Here is a 25,744-nt window from a genome sequence, read left to right as displayed (position 1 = left end):
CCTATTATAGTTATGCCCCTGCCTTACCCTACCTACAATCTAATCTGAATCAGGGAGGCTCTTTTCATGACTGGAGAGCCTGGGGAGGGTTAGTGGGGAGAGCGGGCTTAGTAATGACTTCTGGCTCTGTTACAGAGCTGGCGGTGGCTGGGAGGATCGGGGGCCATGCGGACCCAGAAGCTCCAGCATGCCCTGGAGAGACCCCCGAGCCAGGAGCCTGCTTTTCAGCCTCCCAGTCAGGGGGGGGGTCTACTCGCGAGTTGCTGCAGCGCGGAGCCACGCCACAGCAATTCATGATTGCAAAAACCAGGTTTGCGGAGCGCTCGCTCCACAAACCCGGTTTAAGCACCGGGCTACTTAAGCGGGTGACCCACTTAAGAACCACCGGGCTCGTAGCCGAGCGTGGTGGTTCTCACAGTGGTAGAAAATTGGGCTAGTGGAGGCTAGCCCAATTTTCTACCATCATGTTAATAGCCTCAGGGCCTCCACAGAACTACATTTGTCATTTGACTTTGCGGGGAGGGAAGTATGCAGGAAATTTAGTCACAGATCTATCTATCTATCTATCTATCTATCTATCTATCTATCTATCTATCTATCTATCTGAGACATTTAATATACTGCCCACTCCGAAGACTCTGGGCGGTGCACAATAACAAGCAAACAGGCAACATTAAAAATTACACTCTAAATTGAAAACTAAAGTGACTACCAAAGAACAGAAAAATAAACTACAGGGCAAAAGCCTGGGAAAAAGAAAAGTCTTCAATAGCAATTCGAAGATCAGTACGGAAGGGGCTAGCCGGATCTGTAGGGGGAGAGAGTTCCAAAGGAGCGGGGCAGCAACCGAAAAGGCCCTTTCCCAGGTCCTAGAGCCCCGAATATCTCAGAAATCAGGGACCAACAGAAGGGCCACCTGAGATGATCTAACCAGACGGGATGTAACTGGATGGGAGAGGCGGGTCTGAAGGTAGACAGGCGCTAGGCCCCGCAAGGCTTTGAAGGTCAGAACCAGGACCTTAAATTGAGCTCGGAAGCGAATAGGCAATGACTGTAGGAGAGGTGTTACCCTTTCATATATTTCTGGCACCCATCTATTGTCTCATCTACTGTACTTTAGTTCTTAGAACTAGATTGACTGAGCCTGTCAGCTCCAGCTGGGTGCCCAGTATTCTCAGTCATGGGGAGGATCTCTTTAAAAATAGAAATTTGTCCCTGCAGATAAATGCTGCGTATGTGGTGGGGAGGCAGAGCTACGGAGCATGTTGGCCCAGGAAGTGGGCTTGCCAGCGCATTTCTGTTGGCACTGTGTCACCCTGCAAACACAATTATATAATCGATGAACAAGGCTATCTGGTTAGGATCTCCCTAGTTAAAACAAAATTGTAGCAGCTGTGGGGCTCCTGAATTTGATCAGGACCACCACATTAGAGGAGAGTTTTACAGCCCTTCCCACCTGTACCATTTTCCTGATTAAAATTCCCAACCATGTGGCTATTTGCCACATGGGGAAATTTTCATAGGAATCTTATGGGTGACTGTAAGTGTCCTCTACTGGGCAAATAACATTGGGAGGCAATTTTAATGAGGAAACTGCACAGAGGGGAAGGGTTAACTTGCCCCCTGCTGCGGCACCACGGTTCTGATCCAGTTAGGAGGGCCCCATGGCTACTATTAATATTTTTAAAACTGCAGGAGATCCTAATAATATTTTCCACCTTGTTGCGCCCTTAAGACGGCTGAAAACCAATTAAGTTACTTGGTGCCGGCTCAAGGGATCCCAACAAGGCATACTGGGGGAGGGAGCAATAGCTACTCTCAATATATAAGTTTTTAAAAAGCCAGCAGTGACTCAGATATATCACTAGATCCAAATCTCGAGAAAAGAGTAGAAGGATTCCCTGCCCAGGATCCCCCAAAATATGGCCTGGGGTCATTTTATAGCGGCTTCACTCATAGACACAAATAAAACTTATGTAGATTTAACTAATGTTTTTCCAGCAACAACCCCATTTTCAGATTTATTATATCCTGCATAGCTGGACAGTTTTTCAAACCATACATTTATCACTATTACTTACAATATTTGTACATAATATTTGGATTGTTTTTAGATGTGCTGTATACATGGCTGTCATCCCAAAAGGAAAACAGGGGGATCCTAGTAGGGACATAGAAGAAGCTGCCATCTGCTGAGCCAGACCATTGTTTCATCTAGCTCAGGGGTGGGGAACCTTGGCATTCCAGCTGTTTTTGGACTACAACTCCCATAATCCCCAGCCACAGAGGCCAATAGCTAGGGATTATGGGAATTGTAGGCCAACATCTGCAGGAATGCCAAGGTTCCCCATCCCTGATCTAGCTCATTGTTTCATCTGGCACGGGCTCTCCAGGGCATCAGGCAGGATTTTTTCTCAGCCTACCTGAAATGTTGCTGGGGATTGAACCTGGGACTTCCTGCATGCTCTGCAAATGCTCTACCATTGAGCTCTGGCCCCATTCCCATTCAGAAGCACTCTCACCCCTGGATTTCTGGGCCAAAGTCCAAGGCCTCCACAGCCCCCTGATTGATTGATTAAGTACCGTCAAGTTGGTATCAACTCTTAGCAACCACAGAGATAGATTCTCTCCAGGATGATCTGCCTTCAATTTGGCCGTTAAGGTCTCTCAGTGATGCATTATTTGCTGTCATAATCGAGTCCATCCACCTTGCTGCTGGTTGTCCTCTTCTTCTCTTTCCTTCAACATTTCCCAGCATTATGGCCCCTAAATCCTCTTTAGTCTGTCCCGGGTGGGGTAATTGCCAGGCCGAGCATGATGATTCTTAATTTGCAGGTTGGGGGGCAACCTCCAAAGGCCTTTAGGTCCAGGCTCCAAAATTATCTAGGTGCACCTTGTCTAAGGGTCACAATAAATTTTTACCCAGAGTGCATTATTAAGATTGGCAATGTCTCTTCTTTAACAGAAGCTATTGGGTGGGTGTGTTCAGATCAGGACTGTCACACACAGGGAGAGAGTTAACGCTTCCACCCATACCAATTTCCTTCTGAAAGTTGCCCCCTCATCTGGTATTTGCCTCCTGAAGTGGTTAGTTGCTCAAATAGCTGCTTCAAGAGGAGTGTGCGTGGATTTTCAGAGGTGCAGGGGAAAAGAGTTAACACACCCACCCACCCTACAATGTGGCTGTTCCTGATCTAGATCAGGCTCCTGCAGCAGTTCTTGTTGTTAGAGGAGACATTGCCAGTCTAAAGCACATAGCTCAATAATGCATACTGCATAATGCGTAGTTTGGCCTCGGGAGTTTCTTCAGTTCATTTAGTCCCTGATTAACCCTTTCGTCAATTTCCCCTCCACCAAAGAAAACTCACACCCAGAAAGAGGCTGGAAAATGACGTGACCTCAGAAGAACAGATAATTTAAACAAGCCCTGAATCAATAAAGCTGCAATGGCTATGCCAGGATATTTTCATCCCTGAGGCAGGAAGTCCAAATGCTCTGCCACCTCGCCCTCTAATTAACACAGTGGCAGCGCATAATGTTCTCTTGCACAAGGCTCACTGAAATGACAAGGAGCTATGCGAGAGGCTGACATGCTCAGGATTCATTCAGGGGTCACATTAAGCATGGATTGTGGGTACAAAGGAGTGTGTCAAGAACAGTTTAAGGATGTAGGCATGCTCTTTGGTTGTGCAAGCTGACTTCCCTCCCTCTCCCTAGCTCTTCATATAGCCTGGCCTTCATGTCACCACTTGATCATGGATGGACACCAGGGTCCTGTTTGAGGGCCTTGGAATGTGACTCCAGTCATCAGAAATAGTTTGAAAATAGGGTGGGGAATAATTTGAAGCTTGCTGGAAAAGATGTTTCAGGCTAGAAGAAATATCTTGTCAAGATATTAGGGTCCTGGAGAAATTGAGCTTGGCGTTTGTTACTGCTTGTCTCGTGTGTGTGCATGTGTGCGCACGTGCATGCACTCATATAAGAAGAGCTCTGTCGCATCAGACCAAAGAGCTAGCTAATCCAGCATTTTGTTTCCCACAGTGGCCAGCCAGATGTCTCTGAGAGGTCCACAGGCAGGATATGGACAGATCAACCTTTCCTGCTGATGGCCTCCCAGCAACTGGCATTAAATGATATACTGTTTCTGACCCCGGAAATAGCATTTAGCAATCACCAGGACTAGTAGCCATTGACCGATGGCCTCCATGTATTTGTATAACCCCATTATAAAGCCATTTAAGTCAGTGGCCATCACCACATATCATGGCAATGAATTCCATGCATTGATTATGTGCTGTGTGAAGAAATACTTCTTTTTTTGTCTGTCCCGAATCTCCTGCCAATCAGTTTCATTGATCCTAGGCCCTAGTGTTATGAGAAAGTGTGGCCAGGTGGGCGGTGGGACTTCTCTCGCTCTTTGTACATCATGCATATTTTTTTCAATAATGTCCCCCCTTTGTCATCTGTTTTCCAAACGAAAGAGCCCCAAACTATGTAGTGAAGGTGCTTCAGCCCCCAATAGTTTCTGTCCCCCTTTTTTGCAGACCACTTCCAGATGGACAATCTCCTTTTTGAAATGTGACCACAACTGTGCACAGTATCCCAAGTATGGCCACTCACTAAATATTTGAATAAGGGCATTACAATATTGGCAGTTTAATTTTCAATCCCTTTCCTAAGCATGGAATTCACCTTTTCTGCAGCTGCTGAAAAAAAGGGTCGACATTTTAATTGAGTTGTCTACCATTAATTACCTCAATGCCTTTTTTCTGATTAGTCACTGCTAGCAGGCCCCTTCAGAGTATATGGTCCGGATTTTTTACTCAAGTGTGCATCACCTTACATGTACTTGCAGCATCCCTTCCCCAAACATTAAAAAAATGTGCTGCCGCCCAATTCTCCTTTAAAAAGAAAAAAAGCACTCTACCAGACCACACATTCTGTTCCACTCCATACAAACATCTATCCGTTGTTTTTAAGATCTTCAGAAAAAACACTTTTTTCCTCAACATCTTTCTGGCTACACCAGAAAGAAATGGGGATGTATCTCCTTGCTTTGGGGGTGATTGAGTTTACATTATAAAAGATGAACTGTGTTAAGTCATAACACACACATTATTTAAATAAAAGTTTGTCATCCCTGTTTTCAATAGATTCCAACCAAATTCAGACACCAGGTGGCAGCAGAGGAACAGACCAGGACTGGGAGAGAAAGAGACTAGAGTCGGGGGGGGGGGGGGGGAAATCACAGATTAGCTCTCAGAAGAATCAGAGAAGAGATAAGGAAAACACAGAAAGTAATGGTTTGACATATGGACTGCCTGCATTCTCAACCATCTTATTGATCCATCTTATTTGTTTGTAATTTCTCTGTGTAAACTGCCCTGAGCCATTTTTGGAAGGGTGGTATAGAAATTGAATGGATGAATGAATGAATGAATGAATGAACAACAACAACAACAACTGAGGAATAGTTTCTGAAATAAGAAGCCACCCTGACTGGAACTGGCCTAGTCAGTGGTAAATATTTATAAACTAGACTGGTTTGCCAAAACAAAGTGGTGGACAAATCATACCAATGTTGAACCACTATAAATATAGGAAGAAACTGAAGTCCTATGACATTGGACAGCAGTTATTCTATTGCTCCCACAGAAATGTACTAGCTGCAACACTAGTTGTAGAAATGACTAGTTGCAACACTGATAGCCACCCGTTACACTGTTAATGTGAACAGATCATTTCTAAGGATAACAAATTTATCTATAAGTAAATTTATCTTACTACATTGATCTAAGTAAAACTGCCCTTAAAAGAACAGAATCACTTTCACTTTGCTATGTTAAAAAAATACTCTCCCTCACTTTATACTTATGCTTCATAACATGTTTCACACAGTTTATCATTCAAAAATTCTGCCAAGTACTTTTAGTAATGTTAAAACTCTGTTAGCCCCCAGATCCCCCATCCTGATAACCCATCCATTCTTAGAGCACTTCCAAATGTGCACCTTGTTTCATCTCCTTCGGAGTTGCAAGCAGAATTGCATTACTATTTCCATACCAGCATGCTATTGTGTGTTCTTATAGCACCATGTTCCATCCATTGTACTCCATAGTGTAAAGAAGGTGTGACTGACCTCACACCTTTTTGTGATGGTCATCCCTCTCGCCCACCGCCCACCGCTTTTTATGTTGTAGCTGGTATGACTGGGTACAGGTACAACACAGACATCAATGATAACTTTATTTTAAATGATTGGTACCATGGGGCCATATTGCTAATACATCAGAAGCACCATACCCGGTATAGCACTAGAAACTGGAAGTGATCTTGCCTCAGAGATCGCTCTATAAGCTGGCACTCTAACCACTCCCCTCTCCCCCCATTTTTTAATATTGTACTTTGGCAAGTGCAAATATGAAAGTCAGTAGCATGTTATGTCTTCATCATTATGAGCTAGTCAGTACGGTATTATGTTGCAAAATGTCAGCTATTAACCTTGTAAAGATACTACCACCACCGCCACCGTTATGAAATATCTTCCATGTTGGGCACCATACTAAAGGAATGCCAGGAAAAGCAGACATTTTGTTTGATTTGTTGTGGTTAGAACATGTATACAGGTAAAATTGTGCCTTTGAGTCAGTGTTGACTCCTGGTGACCACAGAGCCATGTGGTTTTCTTTGGTAGAATACAGGAGGGGTTTACCATTGCCATCTCCCACGCACCTTTTTATAATATGCCCTCATCTGCAGTGCAATATACTGAGAGGTGTCAATACTGTGGTGTCTGCTCTAGAGTTGTTCCTGTATTTTCGGCTCCCCCCAATGTCCAGTGGATCAGTAGTCTCTGTGTGCTGCCAGGAAACACCATGGTAATTCTTTCCATTTTCCATTTCAGTTACCATAGGTGCTAATACGGTATAAACTCCAAAGCTAATTAGTCGATCTGGTGTTATGTTGCCAATAATAGGAGCACCTAGTTGACATTTGCAAGAGAATTACAGTGTCAAAAAGAGAAAGAGAGAGAGAGATAGCTTCCTCTCCTCAAAAAAGAACATCTAATGGTGGCAGTCAGAAAGGAAAGGGGCAAAGGTACAGGTGTCCTCTGCCGTAGAAGTGCAGCAGTGTGGTGATTTGGCTCAACTCCTCAAATTACATCACAACCATACCTAAATCAAAACGAAAGAAAAGTTGTGCCACCATATGAAATTACTGCTCAACTGCACTGCTGTTAAAAAACAAAAAAAAGGTGGGGGTGTTTCTGTGGTAATAAATGTGACAATATAAGCGTGGAGAAAGTACAGGTTGACATCCAATGGAGGACAATATTGGGATGGGCGATATTGTCCATCCCAAAACCTGAATGGACAGGTGTGACAATTCTAGACTAAAACCCCATCTGGAAGTGCCCTTATATTTCAGAGTCCTCAATGGGACTGTTCAAAAATATCTTAGGGGAGGCAAATGGCAAGTCCTCACGGGAGAGGATCAAGTTCTGGACTGGGAAACATTTGGCTCCTGGCTTCGCATGTGCCTGGTAGGACTTGCCTTGTGTTACCCGAGTCTGAAGCGTCCCCGTTTCGGAGTCCCAAGCTTGCCCCCTTCTCAGCTTCTTTAAAGTGTTTCGGAAGCCCTCCGTGTTGAAGTAATAGACCAAGGGGTCCAAAGTGCAGTTCATACTGGCCAACAGCACAGTGACAACCAGGGCTTGGCGCACTGAATCCCGCGTTGGTGGTTCAGTCTGAATCACATGGGCTTTTATCAGCCCATAGACGGCCAGGATGATGTTGTAAGGGACAAAGCAGATAACAAAGATGACGAGGTTGACCACCAGCATGCGAATTGTCTTTTGCTGGCGCAGGCTCTGAGCACCACCAGCCTGGCACAGTTTCTGAAAAATTCGGACTGAGCAGTAGGTCACGGAGGTCAGAGGCAGCAGGAAGCCCAGGATCTCTGCTAGGATGACCAGCGGGAAGAGCCCATTCTGCCACAGACCATCGCTGAAGCTTTCAAAACACAGAGTGATGGACTCGTTTGTTTGATTTTCTTTGAAACATTCAGTTGTTTGGTGGACCCCAGCAACTGGAACGGAGCCCACCAGAATAAGCACCCACACCACAAGGCAGAGCAGCCGGGCCACCTTGGGGCGCCTGAGATGGCGCCAGCGTAGTGGATGCACAATAGCAACAAAGCGGTCCAAGTTGATGCACATTAGGAAGAGGCAGCTGCCATACATGTTGATTTGGAAGACAGAGCCAGAGACCTGGCAAAGAATAACTCCAAAGGGCCACTTCCCCACGGAATAGTAGTAAATACGTAATGGCAAAGATATTGTGAAAAGGAGGTCGCTCGCGGCCAAGTTTAACATGTAGATCCTCACCACAGACTTGAGTCTCAGGTAGAACAGGAAGATCCAGAGTGCTGCAACATTGAGTAGCAAGCCTGCTGTGAAGATCAGGCTGTATCCAATCAGGTGCAGCCGGTGACTGGCACTATGATCCTTGCACAAAGTAGCATTGGGAGCTGACATGCCTGTCATCACCAGAGGGCTTCAACAGTGCTGCTCAGGGTGCTGGAAGAAACAGAGAGCACAGAAGAGCATCTCTCTCAAAAAAGTGGGGGACAAGCTAACCCCATACTGCTTTGGTGGGTACTCATCTCTTTCCTTGTTAGATCGTTGCTGACAGATGATTGTCCCAATATTCCAGCTTGAGTCACTAGGCCTCAGAAACTGTTGGAGATGATGTGGATGTCAGGGCCATTCTTCATCACAAAATGATGAGCCTGCAGGAAAATTAGAAGGGCCATTTCTTAATTGCAGAACACTCAGAAAGAGACATGAGGAATGAAATCACAAGGATGGGGAGCATAAAGGAAGGAGGAAAAGGCAATGTATAGGAGGAGGACAGATGTAAAGGGAGACTATAGGGTGGTTCACACAGTAAGGGAGTGCATACCATTGAAAACTGGATAGGACAAGGTTGGACAAAACTGGATACCCCTACCCAGCTTAGGGAACTGTGTACACCCCCAATTTTCAATTGTGTGTGAGTAAACAACTAGGTAGGAGGAGAGGGAGTGATTGTGTGTGAGGCAGGAGGAGCTGGGCAGGACAGCTTTAGCACCCAGCCTTTTAATGGGGTAGGAGGGAAAGCTGTCCCCCACCCCCATCTCCTCTCTCACACCTGATTATGCCCCCTCCTACTACCTAGTTGTTTGCTTGCACATGACTGAAAACCGAGAGCATGCACAGCTCCTCAAGCTGGGCAGAACATTCACCCTACCCAGTTTTTGATCATGTGAACAGCCTTGAAGGCCAGAGATGCCTGCTGCTCCCTGAGTTTGGGAGCTGCGTGTGCTCCTAATATTTGATTTTCTGAGAGAGGGAAACAAGGCCAGAGGCTCCTTCTGTGCCATAAGCAGCAGCTGGGTCAGAGGAGCCCCTCCTATCCAGCCGCTGGATCCAGCGACTGAATTAGGCAGGACAGAAAGCCTTCCAAACCCAGCTGCTGCTTAGCACACAATCATGGAAAGAGCCGCCAACCTTGTTTCCCCCTCACTGAGGACCAAATATTGGGAGTGCACTCAGCTTTCGAACTGGGGACCAGGTGTCTTCTGCCCTAGTCATCCTCATGTGAACTGCCCTATAGTTTGTTGGGTGTTATATTTTCTTTAGAGAAACCCAGACATTTCCCCAGGTTTGTAGTCAACAACTTCTGGAAATCCCTCTTAGAGGGAATACTGGCTGGTGCCCATTCATATTTCTGCCCACTGCAACGTGTTTTCCAGGCAGGAGGTGTCCATATTCTCCTTGAGATGCATTTATCTGCCTACTCCTCCTGTTCCATTTGGGCCAATGGAGTCGCAGGGGATGTGCTGTGATGACCTTTCTTTAAAAAATAATAATTCTCAGCTGCCTTGCACAAATCTGCCAGCAGGAGGAAGCACCGTTCCAAAACAAAAATCTAACTGAGCCTTGCACCATTGCAGCCTTGCGCAAGCGATCCTGGGAAATTTCTTTTTTAAAAACCCAATGGCAGAGAGGGCCATAATAATAGGAGGAAGCAGGGACATTTGTCATTTTTACCACCATTTGCACGCCTGGGGTGGGGGAGCCATCTGGCTCCACCAATTTGTCATTTCCTCCCTGTCACCTTCTGTTCCTCCCCCCCCCGCTTTGCCTCAGGCACCAAAGCAGGGCCGTGTGGAGTGTGTGTTTGTGGGGGGCTCATGATAGCTGGGAGGCTTGGCCCTTTGGTTCCCCCTCCCTCCCTCCCCCTGCTCAATGTCCTCACACGTGTGCTGTGGGGGGCATTTTTGTTTTTTTAGCCCATGGTGCCCGGCTCTGTCTCGCCACCACTGACATGATGAAGCAGCTGCTGCTGCCACCCTCCCTTCAGCCCGCTTCTCTCACCTTGGACCCTCCCACCAAGCCGCTTCCGCCTCCACAGCCATTGTTGCTGCCTCCCGCAAGACCAACCCACCCAGCCCCAACAGTAACCTCAGCCCCGGATCCGCAGGAGGAGCCTGAGCTGCAGTGGTGGGGCGCCCCTTGGCAGTGGCAGGGGAGGCCTCCCTGGAGGAAGCAGCTGGTTTCCCTCGGCTGCTTCAGACCCAGGGCAAGAGGAGCCACCAGAGCTCACGCTGAGGGTGCACTGGGCCACTGCCATGGTGGGCGGAAGGGGGCGAGAGGGCAGACGAGGAGGTAGCAGAGCTAGTTGCCTGCCCACCCACTGCTCCCCATAAGAACAGCCCTGCTGGATCAGGCCCAAGGCAGCCCATCTAGTCCAGCATCCTGTTTTGCACAGTGGCCCATCAGATGCCTCTGGAAGCCTTCTTGGTAGGTCTGCTTTGCTGGAAGAAGTCCCAGACCTGGGCAGCAATAGATTATGCCTCTTCATTGTGCCTAGCCAATTGGGCCTTGCAACTAAGACAAAGAGAGAAAAGACCTTTACTCATCGAAGCCTCAGTCAGGTTACGTCATGATCTGTAGAAGGAAAGGGGATTCACATTTGAGATCCCCCCCCCCCATAGCAACAGGCAAAGCTGTCTCAGCCATACAAGCAGACTACTAGGCAGGGCAGCAGCTCATGACAGCATAGTTCAAAAGGTGCCCTCCGCCTCCATTGTAGCTGTAGCATGTTAACATGAGAACATAAGAACAGCCCTGCTGGCTCAGGCCTAAGGAAGCCCATCTAGCCCAGCTTCCTGTTTCGCACAGTGGCCCACCAGATGCCGCTGGAAGCCTACAGGCAGGAGTTGAGGGCATGCCCTCTCTCCTGCTGTTACTCTCCTGCAAGTGGTACTCAGAGACATCCTGCCTTTGAGGCTGGAGGTGGCCTATAGCCCTCGGACTAGTAGCCAATGATAGACCTCTCCTCCATGAAGTTATCCAAACCCCTCTTAAAGCCATCCAGGTTGTTGGCTGTCACCACATCCTGTGGCAGAGAGTTCCACAAGTGGATTATGCATTGTGTGAAAAAGTACTTCTGTTTGTTGGTCCTAGATTTCCTGGCAATCAATTTCATGGGATGACCCTTGGTTCTGTGAGATGTTGCACAATTATTTGCACAATAAAAAATAATAAATAAAAAGAAAGAAATAATAAGAAACAGGATGTAATAGAGTGGAAAGGAGCCGTAAAAATAGTGATTCAGTTCACTGGGCTTCCTTGAAGTAATCAAGGGGGTGGGGGACTGTAAACAAATGCAGTTAAAAATGGAATTGTACAGTTCAATGGGCTTCCTCTTAAGTAAGTGACCAAATTGTCACACTGTGATTTGAACCATCCACACAACACTTCATTGCAATGCACAAAGGACAGGGCAAGATTCCTCCTACAACAGAAAAATACAGCGACTTTCCTGCAACGGACATACAACATTATAGCACTGAATTGCGGTGATAGGTTCCGAAGCAAGGCATGGGAAATATGGGCACTGTGATGTCAAAACACAGGCAGTACGGAGGGGCACTCGGCAGACACGTTGTGAAACTGTTGCAGCAATTAATCTGGAAAATGTCCAGGAGTCTTCTGTAAACAATTCCTTGGCAGCTGGTGAAAAGAGTTCTCTTCAGGATAGCTTTTACATCGTCTGGGGGCTGATAGTGGTACTGATGTTGAGTTACTCAGGCTTCTGGGCTCTTAGGTAGCTGCACAGACTGGCCACTCTGCTGTTTTTCTTCCAATGTGCAGTTTTGAAAGACGGAATACATACCAAATACTTTGCTTTGTTTTACTTTACTTTAAATACATATTTATGTCCTGCCCCTCTTGTGCAATACTCATGAGGGCAGCTCACCAATATGATAAAACAATAAACATAGCATTAATAAAATAAATACAAGAATTAAAAACAAGACCCAGCTAAAACCAGATTTGAAAGTTGAAAGTTCAATGTTAATTTTTTAAAAAGTTTAAAAAACTAAAATGAAAAACCACTAGAAGGAATTTGACTGTTCTTTTTAGTGTTGTTTGATGCCAAGAGTAGATTCGGAAGCACACACACACACACGGTTCACAAGGGACAATTTACCTGCAGAGTAGCTTCTGTTTTTGCAGAGGCATAGTGGCATACGTGAAAGACCTGATGCTTCTAGGCTCCCTTGGGTGATCCACTTTCAGGGGCAAGGTGGAGCATCCTTTTATCTTCTGTTCTAGATTTTCCATTTGTTGTCGTTTGTCATTGATTCCTGTATGAAAAGATTGATATATTGTAAATAAAACTTTTAAAAAATATATATTATATTATATTATATTATATTATATTATATTATATTATATTATATTATATAAAGGATTTTTTTTTAAAAAAAAGAGTGATTCTTCAATGGCTTAATGAAAAACAACCACCATATCAAATTTGGGAAACAGGATTACCTTCACTAATGGCCACTTCACAGGTTTTTTAGACATAGACCTGGGCACTTTCCAGATTAACCCCTGCAACAGGGTCACTATAGATCTGCTAAGTGTGCTTCCATACGTCCTGTGTTGTGACACTGCAGTCCCTGCGCTGACAGTAAGGTGCTGTTCACATTTCCGTTGCCTTATTTAGCATTTTATCTTTGTGTTATAGTGCTACAGCGTTGCAAGTCCATTGCAGAAAAATAGTTGTATTTTCCTGATGTAGCAGTTTGAGATTCTGGGGATCGTTTTTTATACGATCCTGCCAAGCCGAAATATTTTGCTGCGGTTCTAGAGTGTAGTCCGGTGTTTTAGATTGTGAATTGCCCAGAGATTTGCATATGGGGCAGTATAGAAATGTGCCAAATAAAAAAATTAAGCAGAACTTAGAACCTTTACATGTGAGTAGACTTACCCCCCCTTACTTGTGAGTAGATCCCCATTGTGTTGCTCATGAGAAGCTTGCATCTTCCTTTAAGTAGACACTTAAACTTATTTGTGAGTAAGCCTTCCAACTTTATTTGCAACTTTATTTATTTATTTATTTGATTGATTGATTGATTTGATTTGTATACTGCCCTTCCAAAATGGCTCAGGGCGGTTTACAATTAAAACTTTACTCATGAGCAGTCCTGACGTTACACATAGGTAGCCTCTCAACCTTATTTGTGGGTATTTATTTATTTAACACATGTGTATACTGCCCAAAACTTAATTCTCTGGGCAGTTTACAACAAAACAATACAAATTAAAACAAAATTTAAAATGTTAAGACATTAAAATAATTTAAAATTTAACACAATGTTAAAACTATTAAAAACTGTAGATCTAATTAAAAGCCTGGGTGAACAAATGTGTCTTAACTGCCTTTTTAAAAGTTGCCAGAGATTACTATTTAGCAGGCATTATAGCCTTACTCTTAGAGTATCTTAAAGGAGATATCACAAGACCATCAGCCTTATTCATGAGTTGACCCTCAAAATTACTTGTAAATTGACAGTGTATTGTTGCTCATGAGTAGCCCCTCAATCTTATGAGTAGACTTTGCCATACTTGTGAGTAGGTCTACTCTTGAGAAAGGATGCAAGGATTACGTCAGCAAAAGGTTGCAGATCTACCCACAAGTAAGGGTGCAGTCTACTGATGAGTGAAGCTGGGGTGTTACTGGTGAGTAAGGGCGTATCCCTACTCATGAGCAGACAGCCTTATTCATGAACAGACCCTCAACATTACCCATAAGTGTGTGGTCTACTTCTAAGGATGCAAGGTCTACACATGAGGCTGAGAATCTACTGGTGAGTAGGATTGGGAGGTCTACTCATGAGTGCAGATCAGGTCTATTCGCAACTAAGGAGGCACAGTTTTCGCAGGTGTAAAGTTGTGGGTCTACTCACAACTAAGGGCCTAGGGTGTAATGGAGCAGGGGAGTAGTGGAGGGGGGACATGCAGAGACGGTGCTCCTTGGCTTCTTGGGCTGTTGGGGCAGACAGGGCCTTCCATGGGGCCTGTCATGGAGAGCGCCTGCACCTCTGAATTTGCAACTACAACACTACTTGGGAGCAAGGGTGAGGTCTACTCAAGAGTAGAAGTAGGTGCAAGGAGCCTCATTTCTAAAGCAGCATAATGTGTGAGAAAAGTCTTCTCACCAGAGGTGTAGGGAAGCCACTGCTGGCTCTGGTTCAGTTCGTTGCCACTGCCCCCCCCCCAGCTATGCCCTCTGCATCTGACGTCAGACACAGGGGGCGTGGCTGGGGTGCGAGCCATGGCCCCTGAGTGCGGCGGCTCGGGTTATTTGAACCCGCTCACGCAATGGTGGCTCCACCCCTGCTTTACCGCTTATTAGGTGCAGAAGTTAAGCTGGGCACCTTACCTGGCAATTTCCATTAATTTTAAAGCATGAGTGAAAATCAGAAGTGTAACTATAATAGGGCAAGGGGAGACAGTTGTCTGGGGGCCCACTGCCTTGGCAGGGCCCCCCAGAGGCAAGTCAACATGACTGACTCCCCCAGCTGCACACCCACCCGGGCTTCCTTCAGTTGTATTCATTCTCCAAAACTGATGTGAGTGTTAAGACCTGGAGCTACCAGAACAGCCTGTCTTTCTCTAGTACCATTAAATGACTTGCATTGTCCACAGTTTACAAAACCTTGTAAAAAATAATTTAGGATGATGTTCTATTGTGGCACATAGGAGATATATGCTTTTGGTTACCACTATTCAGCCTCATTTAAGATTTCTTTACGTCATGAGCTGAGCTTCAGTGGGGGGGGGCATTTTAAAATCTTGTCTCTGGGCCCACTCCAACCTTGCTACGCCCCTGCAGAGAAACACAGGGGAGAGGGTCGGCTTAGCAAATCCCTCCTCCTCTTAATTGTCTACTCAAAATGTGAAGTGCTTTGGTGTGAAAGGCAGGATAAAACTATTTTATTAATGAGTACAAATAAAAGTATTCTCCCCCACTCCCAGTCCTAACCCGCGATGCTACTTTCAAAAAAGAAAATGAAAGGAAGAAAAGTCAGAAACCTGTTCACGAGACTCTTACATATCGTTTAGTTGAACTAAATTTTGTTCAACAATCATAGTTCAACTAAATGATATATAAGAGTCTTGTGAACAGGTCTCTGACCTTTTTCTTCCTTTTTGGGGGGCGGGTGGAGTTTGGCCCTTTGCTCTAATAATGAATTTCTGTTAATAATGCTTTGCTGTAATAATTATGTTCTAATAATAATGCCTTTCATAATAATTCATTTTCAGGATTCTCACCATACTACAATTCCCAGGATTCTTCAGATGAAACCCTGACAATGGAACAGGTATAAAACCAATATAAGACTATCATACAGGCAGATAAGCCTGCAGTCTTAAGACAAATACCTGGTCAATTCACCTGATGAGGAGGCCAGTTAAGGAGTTTGTTCAGAAGGTGTCTGAAAACTTGGATTGAACTGGCTGTTGAGTGAAGGTCAAATTAATGGTGTCACTTTCATTTCTCAGCTTTTTGACAGCAGAAGTAAAATGGATAAAATTCCATTTAGAGCAGGGAATGAAAGATGTGACTCCTCCTTCTCCAGAGGAGACTCACTAATCTAGCCCTCATCCCTTTTCATCTTAAGGGATTTCATAGCAGCAGATGTCTCCCCCTGCTCTGCCCTACATACTTTCACAGTAAGCCACCCTCCTCCCATTTATTACCCCCTAGGAAATGTGCTATAACATTATGCTAACTTATGGGACGATTCTGTCAAGATGATGGTATGTGATTGCACTTTGCCACCTCATAATCTGGACACCAGATAGCCTCCTAATACCGTGGAAGATTTAAAGGTTCAAGAACTGTCTCCAGAGCAGAGGAGGCATCCCCATTGCCTGACATCACCTGTTGAGTTCATGGCAAAGGCAATTTGTGAACCAGGAACTAGAACAATCCTGTAAAGCAGGTCAGTAAGTAATTAATAGTCCCATATTGCAGATGGCTGACTGAGAGACAGTAGGTTTCGTAGTAAGGCTACCTAGTGAATGCACAGCAGAGGTGAGATTTTAGCCAGTGACTTCCTGGATTCACTATTCATCTTTTAGCACCAACGTACACTTTCTAGGCCTCCATTCCTTTTCTCTTCAAGGGGACAATTTTGAGAGAAAAAATGGCTGGTAGGGAAGGGTGAACACCACCCCACAACGCACCCCACTTTCTCCCAATTTCAGCTTCCTGCAACTGCTTTTCAAAGAAAAAAAAAATCAAGGAAAGTTCAGGAGCAAAACGTTCAGTGTAAGGTTTTCACCACAATGGTACAGTAGCTTTCAGAAATAAACTTCAGAGAGTTCAGTGGCATTTGCTCCCAAGTAAGCAGGGGCATAACTATAATAGGGCAAGGGGAGACAGTTGTCTGAGGGCCCACTGCCTTGGGGGAGGCCCCAGAGGCAAGTCACATGACTGACTCCCCCAGCCGCGCACCCGCCTGGGCTTCCTTCAGTTGTATTCATCCTCCGAAACTGATGTGAGCGTTAAGACCTGAAGCTACCAGAACAGCATGTCTTCCTAAGCAACATTAAATGACTTGCATCGTCCGCAATTTACAAAACCTTTTTGCATTTTAAAACCTTGTCTCTGGGCCCACTCGAACCTTGCTACGCCTCTGCAAGTAAGCATGCTTAGGACCACGAGTAGTAAGTCTAATTGAAATAAATGGGGCTTCCAAGTAAACAAAGCAAGGCATCTTCTTCTTTTTGGCTATACAGTTTTAATTGTCTGCTTTTACAGAATATTTCTTTGCACTTCTGAGTTCCCTAAATTGCCAGCAACTGGTATGCAATAATATTTACTCTTCTAGAGAAGAATTGCCACATTTTGTTCTGTCAACATGCCTGAGTCTTTAACAGCTACAGGACAGGCAGAAGAGCTACTGCAGATTCATGCAGCTTTATCTGGTGTGGAGATATTATTATCACATTTATATCCCGCTCTTCCTCCAAGGAGCCCAGAGCGGTGTACTACATACTTAAGTTTCTCCTCACAACAACCCCACAAAGTAGGTTAGGCTGAGAGAGGAGTGACGGGCCCAGAGTCACCCAGCTAGTATCATGGCTGAATGGGGATTTGAACTCTGGTCTCCTAGTCCAGCATTCTAACCACTACACCACGCTGGCTCATATAATGACAGGGGAAGTTTTGCCTGTTGAATTTCTGCTTGTTATGCTGCTGTTAACGAAAAGAAAAAGGTAGCAATACTATCTGGAGACAGCATCTGAGCCAGGGTGCACCAGATCTCCATGGAATCCCCCTTTTTTTAATGCTAGAGCAAAGAATTGGCTCTGACTATGATGAAAGAAAGTACGTTTCTTTCATCACTGCATAATCATAATAAAAGTAATGTTGTGCTGTCGAGTCGGTGTCGACTCCTGGCGACCACAGAGCCATGTGGTTTTCTTTGGTAGAATACAGGAGGGGTTTACCATTGAACATGTCCACAAATCTGAGATTTGGCCCATAATGTGGGCAACATCACCTGGGACTAGATGGGCCTTTTGACTGACCCAGGAGGCCCTTGTCTTATGTGCTTATTTGAGATTGGGGCAGGGGCAGGCTTTTTAATGAGGCAGTCTGGAATTTCAGTGCCTCTCATCATACAGATTAACCCCGGGACACATTGCACCCCCCCCAAAGGTTTTATCTTCTACTATGGATTGCCAACATTTTTTCTTTTTACCAATTTCAGTTCTTTCCCCTGTTGCATGATATGTAGTCATTAGGTGATAATCTAATGACTCCATTACCAGAAAGGCTTCACCTGCTGATTCCTGCCTGTCTGTTAACAACACAAGAGCAGGCCAGGCTGTTTTTGTCTGATCAGCAAGTACGCCTACAGATACCAAATATTTTGTGGGGTGTTTTTTTTTTTTTGCCATTTTATAGTTTTATTGATTTTTACAATATCTTAGCAATCAAGTTACACTTAAGTAAATATTGACTTCCCACTTACCAGTCTGCCCGGTTCTTGTTAACTATACACATAAGCCGTTGCTATAATATTACAAAACATATATTCTCTGCCTTACAATTTGATTTTACCCTATCCCAATGTGCTGTGATACTAAATTTCAAACCCTGCTGAAAGGTCCATGTTAGAAAGATACCAAATATTTTGTTAGCTACCGTTTGCCAGCCGCAGCATCTAACCCGGTCTTCCTTCTCAATCCAGCTCCTGTGCTTTACCTCTCTCCTTGCGTAGATTTGGTGGAGTTACAGGCCTTCTAGCCTCTGCTCCGTGTTCACAGCAGATGACGGAACTTCGACCCACCAGAAAAACCCAAAGGCAGCTCTGAAGCAGCACCGGATAGGCTTGGACTCTCCCAGCCACGTAGAATTCCCTGGGTCCATCCAAGCTAAGGTTTTCCCTCACGGCGCCTGTTCCATCATGTACTTTGTTGCTCTTGCTCTTTCTTCCATCTCATTTTTTCATCCTCTCCCTGTGATACAACCTGGCATTGACAACCACATACGAACTTTGGCTTCAAGAGCTGATAAGTCACGTTGGGCTCCGCATAATAGCAAAAGCTGAGAGCAACCAAGAAACAACATCCTTTGCCGTCAAAACCAGCTCATTAGACACACATAACAAATCAGGAAGTGGTTGAGACTCAGAGATACTTTTGTCAGGTCTTTCCCCTCCCTTTCACTTCCTGAGACATCTGCTGTTAGAAGCAGGAGAGTAAAGCAAGGCTGAGAAATTAATCATTAGCCAATATCTAGCACATTAGGGATCAGCCTTACAGGGCTGAAAGGCACCTGGCTGGATGGGTGTGTCATGCAGCACGTGTTACAGCAGGCCTCCAGCATTGGCGCTGGCTCTCTATGGCTTCCAGATGCAATTCGAGGTGCTGGTTCTGACCTTTAGAGCTACTTATGCCTTGAGCCTAAAATACTTCGCCGTCTACCTCCCCTCCTTTGCACCATAGCAACAGTTTAAATCAGCCCAAGATATTTTTGGTGGCTGAGACAGAAAATCAAAATGGTGTTTGCAGTAGTTAAAAGTGGTGCCCTTAAAGCAAGGAGACCTGAGTTCAAATCCCCCTTTCACCAAAAAGCTGACAGTGGGACTTTGGGCTAGTTGCTCTTAGTGGGCCAATCAGCCCACAGGGTTGTTGTGAAGATAAAAGTGGTGTGCGTGTCATCTGTGCCAGGGATTCTCAACGTTGGGTCCCCAGATGTTATTGGACTTCAGCTCCCATAATCCCCAACCAATGGCCACTGGGGCTGGGGATTATGGGAGTTGAAGTCTAATAACATCTGGGGACCCAACGTTGAGAATCCCTGATCTGTGCCAGGGCTACTCAACTTTGACCTTCCTGCAGATGTTGGCCTACAGCTCCCATAACCCCTGACATTTGGCCACTGTGGCTGGGGATTATGGGATTTGTAGTCCAAAACCAGCTGGGGGTCCTAAGCTGAGCAGGCCTGGTCTATGCTATCCTGAACACTTTGGAGGATGGGATAAAACAGGTGACAGATTTGCTGACTTTGAACAATACTGTAATTGCTGCTGGAGGGCTGCACATGACTTGAAATGCATAGTTTGGCCCTGATGTGCTGTAGGTAGGCAGGCAGGCAGGCAGGCAGGCAGGGGTGTATATGTGTGCTGTAGAGGAGGGTCAATCCAGATTGCGCCTATGGGTCTGATGGAGGCAAAGGATTAAAGCCCCCTTCTACAACACTACGGTCCTGATCTGCATCAGGCTCTCACAGCTGCGATTTAAAAACAAAACCAAATACCACAAACCAAAACATCCTAGTGCTTTTGGTGAAGGCAGAGATACTGCCAGCCAGACCAGATTTAGATATGCAGCAGAATGAAGTGGTAGAGACCTGAGCTAGTAGACTGGGTTGTACTACTTCAAATTATAGGGGTGTTTGTGTGGTGGCAGCGATCATTTTTAAATGTTTCCCTATGTAAAATTAAAAATTTCTGCAAGTAGAACTTTAGGGTACCAGGGAGAAAAGTTCACATCCAACCATCTGCTGCTGAGCTTGTGGGTTTTCTACTTGCAGGGAGGATTTATTTTAAAACATGAATACCCTTCCTGTGGACTGGAGTGGTACAGTCCATTCTACCCTGTATTCTGCTGCCAATGTAGACCCATGCTTTTCTGCCAGAGGCCTTTGGGGCTCTTACTGTAGGGAAAGTGCCACAGGGGTGTGTGTGTGTGTGTGTACACACACACACACACACACACAGATATTCCTCACTCCCTTCTTTGTCTTTCTCTTTGCAGCCTCTGCCTGATGGACCATCTCCCTGCTTGTTTGTCTTTCTCACTCTCTATATGGTCCTTGTTCTACTGACACTACCTCCTCCATTCAGAGGGTGACACTCTAGGGGATATATATGAGCTGACTCTCCATAAATCCTGAGAGCATACAAAGGTATCCCAGCCACTGATCTCATCCAATTTTGTTTTAGTGCCTGTCCTCTTTTGAGACAAGCCGCTTGCCCTGCTTCCTTGTTGCTGGGATCTTTGTTCTTCAAACTTTCCATGCCTTTTCAAGAACCTAAACCCTTAAAATCCCGGAATCTGCCAGTGATGGCTGGAAACAGCCTATACCCTCCATGAAAACTCACAAGAAAACATCTGTGGCCGGAAACATGGGTGTTGGTTGCACAGGCTATATAAGGCAATTTCCAAACAACAATAGCTGTTATTTTTGTAGTGCATTTTAAGTGTTCAACACTTATTATCTCAATAAGAACATAGGCGTGCTCCTGCTGGATCAGACCAAGGTCCATCTAGACTAGGATTCTGTCTCCAATAGTGGACAGCAGATGCCTCTGGAAACTCACAAGCAGGGTATGAAGGTGTTGGCCATTTCCTATTGTTTGGTCCCCATTATCTGGAACGTTCCCAGACAGCAGGCTTTACTGGGAATTCAAAGTTGCCCCAAAGAACTGATGCAAAAAGTGGATTTTTTAAAAACCCTAGATATAAATCGGATTACACTTGAATGAGCACTGAAAAACCCAAATTGTGTGTGAAGTTCTCAGTGTCTTCAGGGTAATTTGGGCCAATATGTGAACGCACACCCTCCATTCTGGAGGAGAAGCGGACTAAAAACTTCCTGATGTCCAGAGCATTCTGAACATACTTTCGTTATGACTGAAACAGGCCCTGTCAGATCTATCCTCCATGCATTTTGTCTAGTCTGTTTTTAAAGTGATCTAAGCTGGTAATCAGCATCACATCATGTGCCTGTGAATTGTGCGTGCTACATTATATGAAGAAATCATTTCTTTTGTCTGTCCTGATTCTGTTCCCTGGATGATCCCAAGTTCTAATTCTATGAGAAAGGGAGAAAAACATATCTTTCTCCACACCATGCATAATTTGATGAACTCTTATAATGTCCCTCTTAAGAAGAAAAAAAGGAAGTTGCCTTATATCAACTCATAGCATTGGTCTTGTCGACACTGGTTAACATCATGACTAATAAAGTATGTGGGGACACACCGGAAACTCCTCCACCTGCTCACAACTGTTGCATAAGATGATGAATAATTCTATGTTTCCACTCTAGAAGTGCTCTGTAAGAGCAGAAACAAATTGCTGACCCTCAGTGATATGTTTCTGCTCTTACAGAGGGCTACTGGTGCATTAGCAGTACTTGGAAGTCTTAACCCTTTTGTGCTCCAGAGTGAGTCTAGGAGGCCTGGGGAGTCGATGTGTTCCCGGTGCATCCCTGCAGACTCTGCCGATGGGCGCACTGCCTTAGTCACGGTGTTAGTCACTGACTGGTAACAGCTCTCCAGGGTTTTAGACAGGCAGGGCGGCCGAGATTTGGAGACAAACCAAGGTTTGAGCCTCTCATACGAGGCTCGCAGGTATCAGGCAGTGTTCCCCCTAGCAGGGATTCCCAGATGTTGTTGACTAAAACTCCCATAATCCCCAAGCAAAGGCTATTGCAGCTGGGGATGCTGGGAGTTGAAGTCCACAACACCTGGGAATCCCTGTTAGAGGGAACATTGGTGGCAGGGTGCCTCCTTGCTTTCCCCATAACCCCCACACTGCCACTGTCACTGCTGCAGCCATTTAGCCAGCTTCCTCGTCTCCTTCTTTCCAGAAGAGGAAGTCAGTGAAGAGGAAGTCCCAGACAGGTACTGGGACTGCCCTGGAGTGCTTGTCTTCTCCTTGACTGGCTTCCTCCTTTTGGAAGGAGATGACAACGAGGAAGCCGGCTGATCTGTTGCAGCAGTGGAGGCATGGGGGAGTGGGCAGAGAGGCAGAGGTGCACCTAGGTCATTTTGTAGCATGGACCTAAAGGCCTTTGGAGCACCCCCACAGCTGCAAGTTAAGCATCGCACACCCCTACACACACACACACACACACACACACACACACACACACACACACCACATGCAGGTTTTTTAACATGTGGGTTCTTGAGGGCACAAACAGCAACTGAACACTCAAGAAGTGAGAGCCAGTGTGGTGTGGTGGTTAGAGTGCTGGACTAGGACCGTGGAGACCTGAGTTCAAATCCCCATTCAGCCATGAAACTAGCTGGGTGACTCTGGGCCAGTCACTTCTCTCTCAGCCTGACCTACTTCACAGGGTTGTTGTGAGGAGAAACCTAACTATGTAGTACACCGCTCTGGGCTCCTTGGAGGAAGAGCGGGATATAAAATGTAATAATAATAAAATAAATAAGAATGTAAGACTATACAACAGGTATATTTATGCAAATATGCACTAGCAGAAACATTTCAACACGCAGCTTAACATATTCCCATCCCACGTATTTCTTCCCCCCCTCTGTCTCTAAAGCAGAGGTCATGCTCGGTGCCCAACGCCAGTCACAGTCACGCTTGGCTGTCTGGCGCAGTGTGGGCTGGCAGCACGGTGACCACACCACTCAGGACAGACTAAAGAGGATTTGCGGGCCCCCAGGGGGTGTGGATGGAGGCCCTGGACTTTGGCCTGGAAGTCCAGGGGTAAGAGTGCCTCTGATGAGAGGCACACCCTGGAGGGGTGAGAAGGGCCTGGAGCGGGGAGGGAAGAGGCCGGCTGTACTTTCACTTGCTCACTGGCCACAGCTGTTGGACCTGCTGCAGGACAGAGCAGCACTGAGGGATATATTGGGTATCGCAATTAAGGTGGCACTGTGTTACACCAGCAGTTCCTTCCTGCCACAATACAACCAAGCACAAGTAGCCTTAACTTTATTATTCCTTCCTCCAACATAGGTTGCTCACGCACTGTACAGTGAGCCCCCCAACCCACCCACCCCTGTGTACACACACACACAGGGGCGTAGCTATAATTGACCAAAGGGGTTCAAAGAACACGGGCCCCCAACTCCTGAGGGCCCTCCAGCTCCTTCCTTCCCTATTTTCTTCATTATCTCCCTCACTCGGGGGGGGGAGGTCAGAGAGAGGGATGAACACAGGCCCCCTCTCTCCTAGCTACGCCCCTGCACACACACACACACACACCCCACTTGTATTTCAAAGGCTGTGTTCACACAATCATGGTGATTCTGGTTAAAGAGTTAAACAGGATCGCTGAGCCCTACACTGCTGATTGTGAGAACCAGGGGCATAGCTAGGGGAGAGGGGGCCTGTGTTTGCTCAATTATAGCTACTCTCCTGGTGAGAACCCAGAGTTTCCGGGCAATCCTGATCAAACCACAGTGGTTAAAATGCATTTAACGTATCCTGGTTATATGTGGTTTAACCACAGATTGAGATTTGACCAGGATGCCCAGAAACTCTGGGTTCTCACAATCAGCCCTGCAGGGCTCAGTGATCCAAGTTAAAGAGTTAACCAGAATCACCATGATTGTGTGAATGCAGCCCAAGATAACCATGTTATGTTGACCTTATGTGCAGAAAGCAAAGAAGTGCAACAGTGTTCAGCTGGCCTCCTGTCATGTCAGCAACACACACACACCAATCCCTGGAGTAGTGCTTTGCTGCAAAAATGGTCCCTTTTCAATTAATAAGGTAATGATGAACACATCAACTCACAAGCAATTCTGAGAGCAAAGAGAGGAAAGAAGTGGTCCAGAATGGGGAGAAGGAGGGTCCCCGAGTTGTTTCTAAACTGGCACACTATACCAGCACTGCATTCATTTCAAACTATAACCAGCAACGTGGAGCAGGCTGCAATGCTAAGCCCCCTCCCCAAGGAACCAGTTTCATTGCACACAACAGGACTGACTGCTGAGTCAACATCCTGACAGGATCTCACTGTAAGGCTACAGGCCTCGGCTGTAGCATCTGCTTTAGTGACTCTCCCCCCCCCTCCCCCTCCCCTCACTTTAAAAGTGGAAAGAAGGTGGTTGACTCCCAGAAACACAACTGGCGGAGGAGCTGTCAAATCATGCCTTCGTTCTTTGCTTCAGTTTGCAGTAAGTTACAAAAAATTGGTAGAAGGGTTTTTAATATTTGGTGTCCCCCCCACAATAATATTATCTCCCTGCAATCTCATCAGCAACTAAATTAAACGTGCTAAACCAACAGAGAGGATGTTGAGAGAATGTGAAGTGATCGATCTTTCCTTTCCCCTGGAGCTGCTGAGGCAGATTTACCTTATGTTAAAAAAAAAGGAAAAGACAAAGCACACACATGTTGCTCTGGGACTGTGAGTTCTGCACCCAGCAGCCAGCCCAGAAGCACTCAGACCCGAGTGAAGAGTGTGCATGCAGGCACACATGCACACTGTCCCCTCCCCGTATTGGTAAGTTGCAGTTCTAGAACTTTGTCCCCAAGCAGCAGCTCTTGCCAGTACGTTGGTGATGGGGGACCCAATTCACACACAGTGTTCTGGGCACAGGAAATCCTGTTGGTACCCTCACAGACAGCCCAGCCCAGCCCTACCTGGAGAGGCCAGGGACTGAACCTGGGGCTTTCTGCATGCAAAACAGATGCTTTTCCGCTGAGCTACAGTCCTTTCCCACATAACATAGGAAGGTGTCTAATACTGAGTCAAGCCATCTAGCTCACTATCATCTACTACACCAATGGTTCCCAACCTGGGTTCCTCCAGAGGTTGCTAAACTACAACTCCCATCATCCCCAGCTACAATTTATTGTGGCGGAGGGTGATGGGAGTTGTTGTTCAACAGCTTCTGGAGGAACCCAGGGTGGGAGCCACTGATCTACGCTGATGGACAGCAGCTCCTCTCCAGGGGTCCCAGTCCTATCTAAAGGCTCCAGGGATTGCACTGGTGACTTTTTGCAGGCCAGGGGCGTAGCAAGGTCGGAGTGGGCCCAGAGACAAGATTTTAAAATCCGCCCCAACCACCGAAGCTCAGCTCATGAAGTAAAGAAATCTTAAATGAG

At 45.9% G+C, this 25,744-nt stretch overlaps 2 protein-coding genes across 5 annotated transcripts in view; one reads left to right on the top strand and one right to left on the bottom strand.

Moving 5' to 3' along the window:
• LOC128347344 (protein Wnt-4-like) overlaps window positions 1-25,744 on the top strand; it is a 52,924-nt gene that overhangs the window by 15,688 nt on the left and 11,492 nt on the right. For all 3 annotated transcript variants that reach the window (XM_053301829.1, XM_053301827.1, XM_053301828.1), the window contains exon 2: window positions 15,668-15,726. The gene's annotated coding sequence lies outside the window, so the exon portion shown is untranslated. The remainder of the gene's footprint in view (window positions 1-15,667; window positions 15,727-25,744) is intronic.
• LPAR5 (lysophosphatidic acid receptor 5) lies at window positions 6,236-19,063 on the bottom strand. 2 transcript variants are annotated; one of them, XM_053301824.1, is made up of 3 exons: window positions 18,564-19,063; window positions 12,543-12,699; window positions 6,236-8,790 (listed from the first exon to the last, which is right to left on the bottom strand). In XM_053301824.1, the coding sequence occupies exon 3, from the start codon at window positions 8,543-8,545 to the stop codon at window positions 7,418-7,420; it is 1,128 nt and encodes a 375-aa protein (XP_053157799.1). In that variant the 5' UTR covers window positions 8,546-8,790; window positions 12,543-12,699; window positions 18,564-19,063; the 3' UTR covers window positions 6,236-7,417. The 2 variants fall into 2 exon arrangements, with proteins under 2 accessions (XP_053157799.1, XP_053157800.1); XM_053301825.1 differs by lacking the exon at window positions 18,564-19,063 and adding an exon at window positions 13,329-13,386.

This window comes from Hemicordylus capensis, chromosome 2 (assembly GCF_027244095.1).
Source record: "Hemicordylus capensis ecotype Gifberg chromosome 2, rHemCap1.1.pri, whole genome shotgun sequence".
Taxonomy (NCBI): domain Eukaryota; kingdom Metazoa; phylum Chordata; class Lepidosauria; order Squamata; family Cordylidae; genus Hemicordylus; species Hemicordylus capensis.
This window is presented reverse-complemented; position numbering and strand designations above follow the sequence as displayed.

Excerpts from the sequence above, each read along its gene's own strand:
- LPAR5 (XM_053301824.1), bottom strand. The coding sequence starts at position 8,545 with ATGACAGGCATGTCAGCTCCCAATGCTACTTTGTGCAAGGATCATAGT.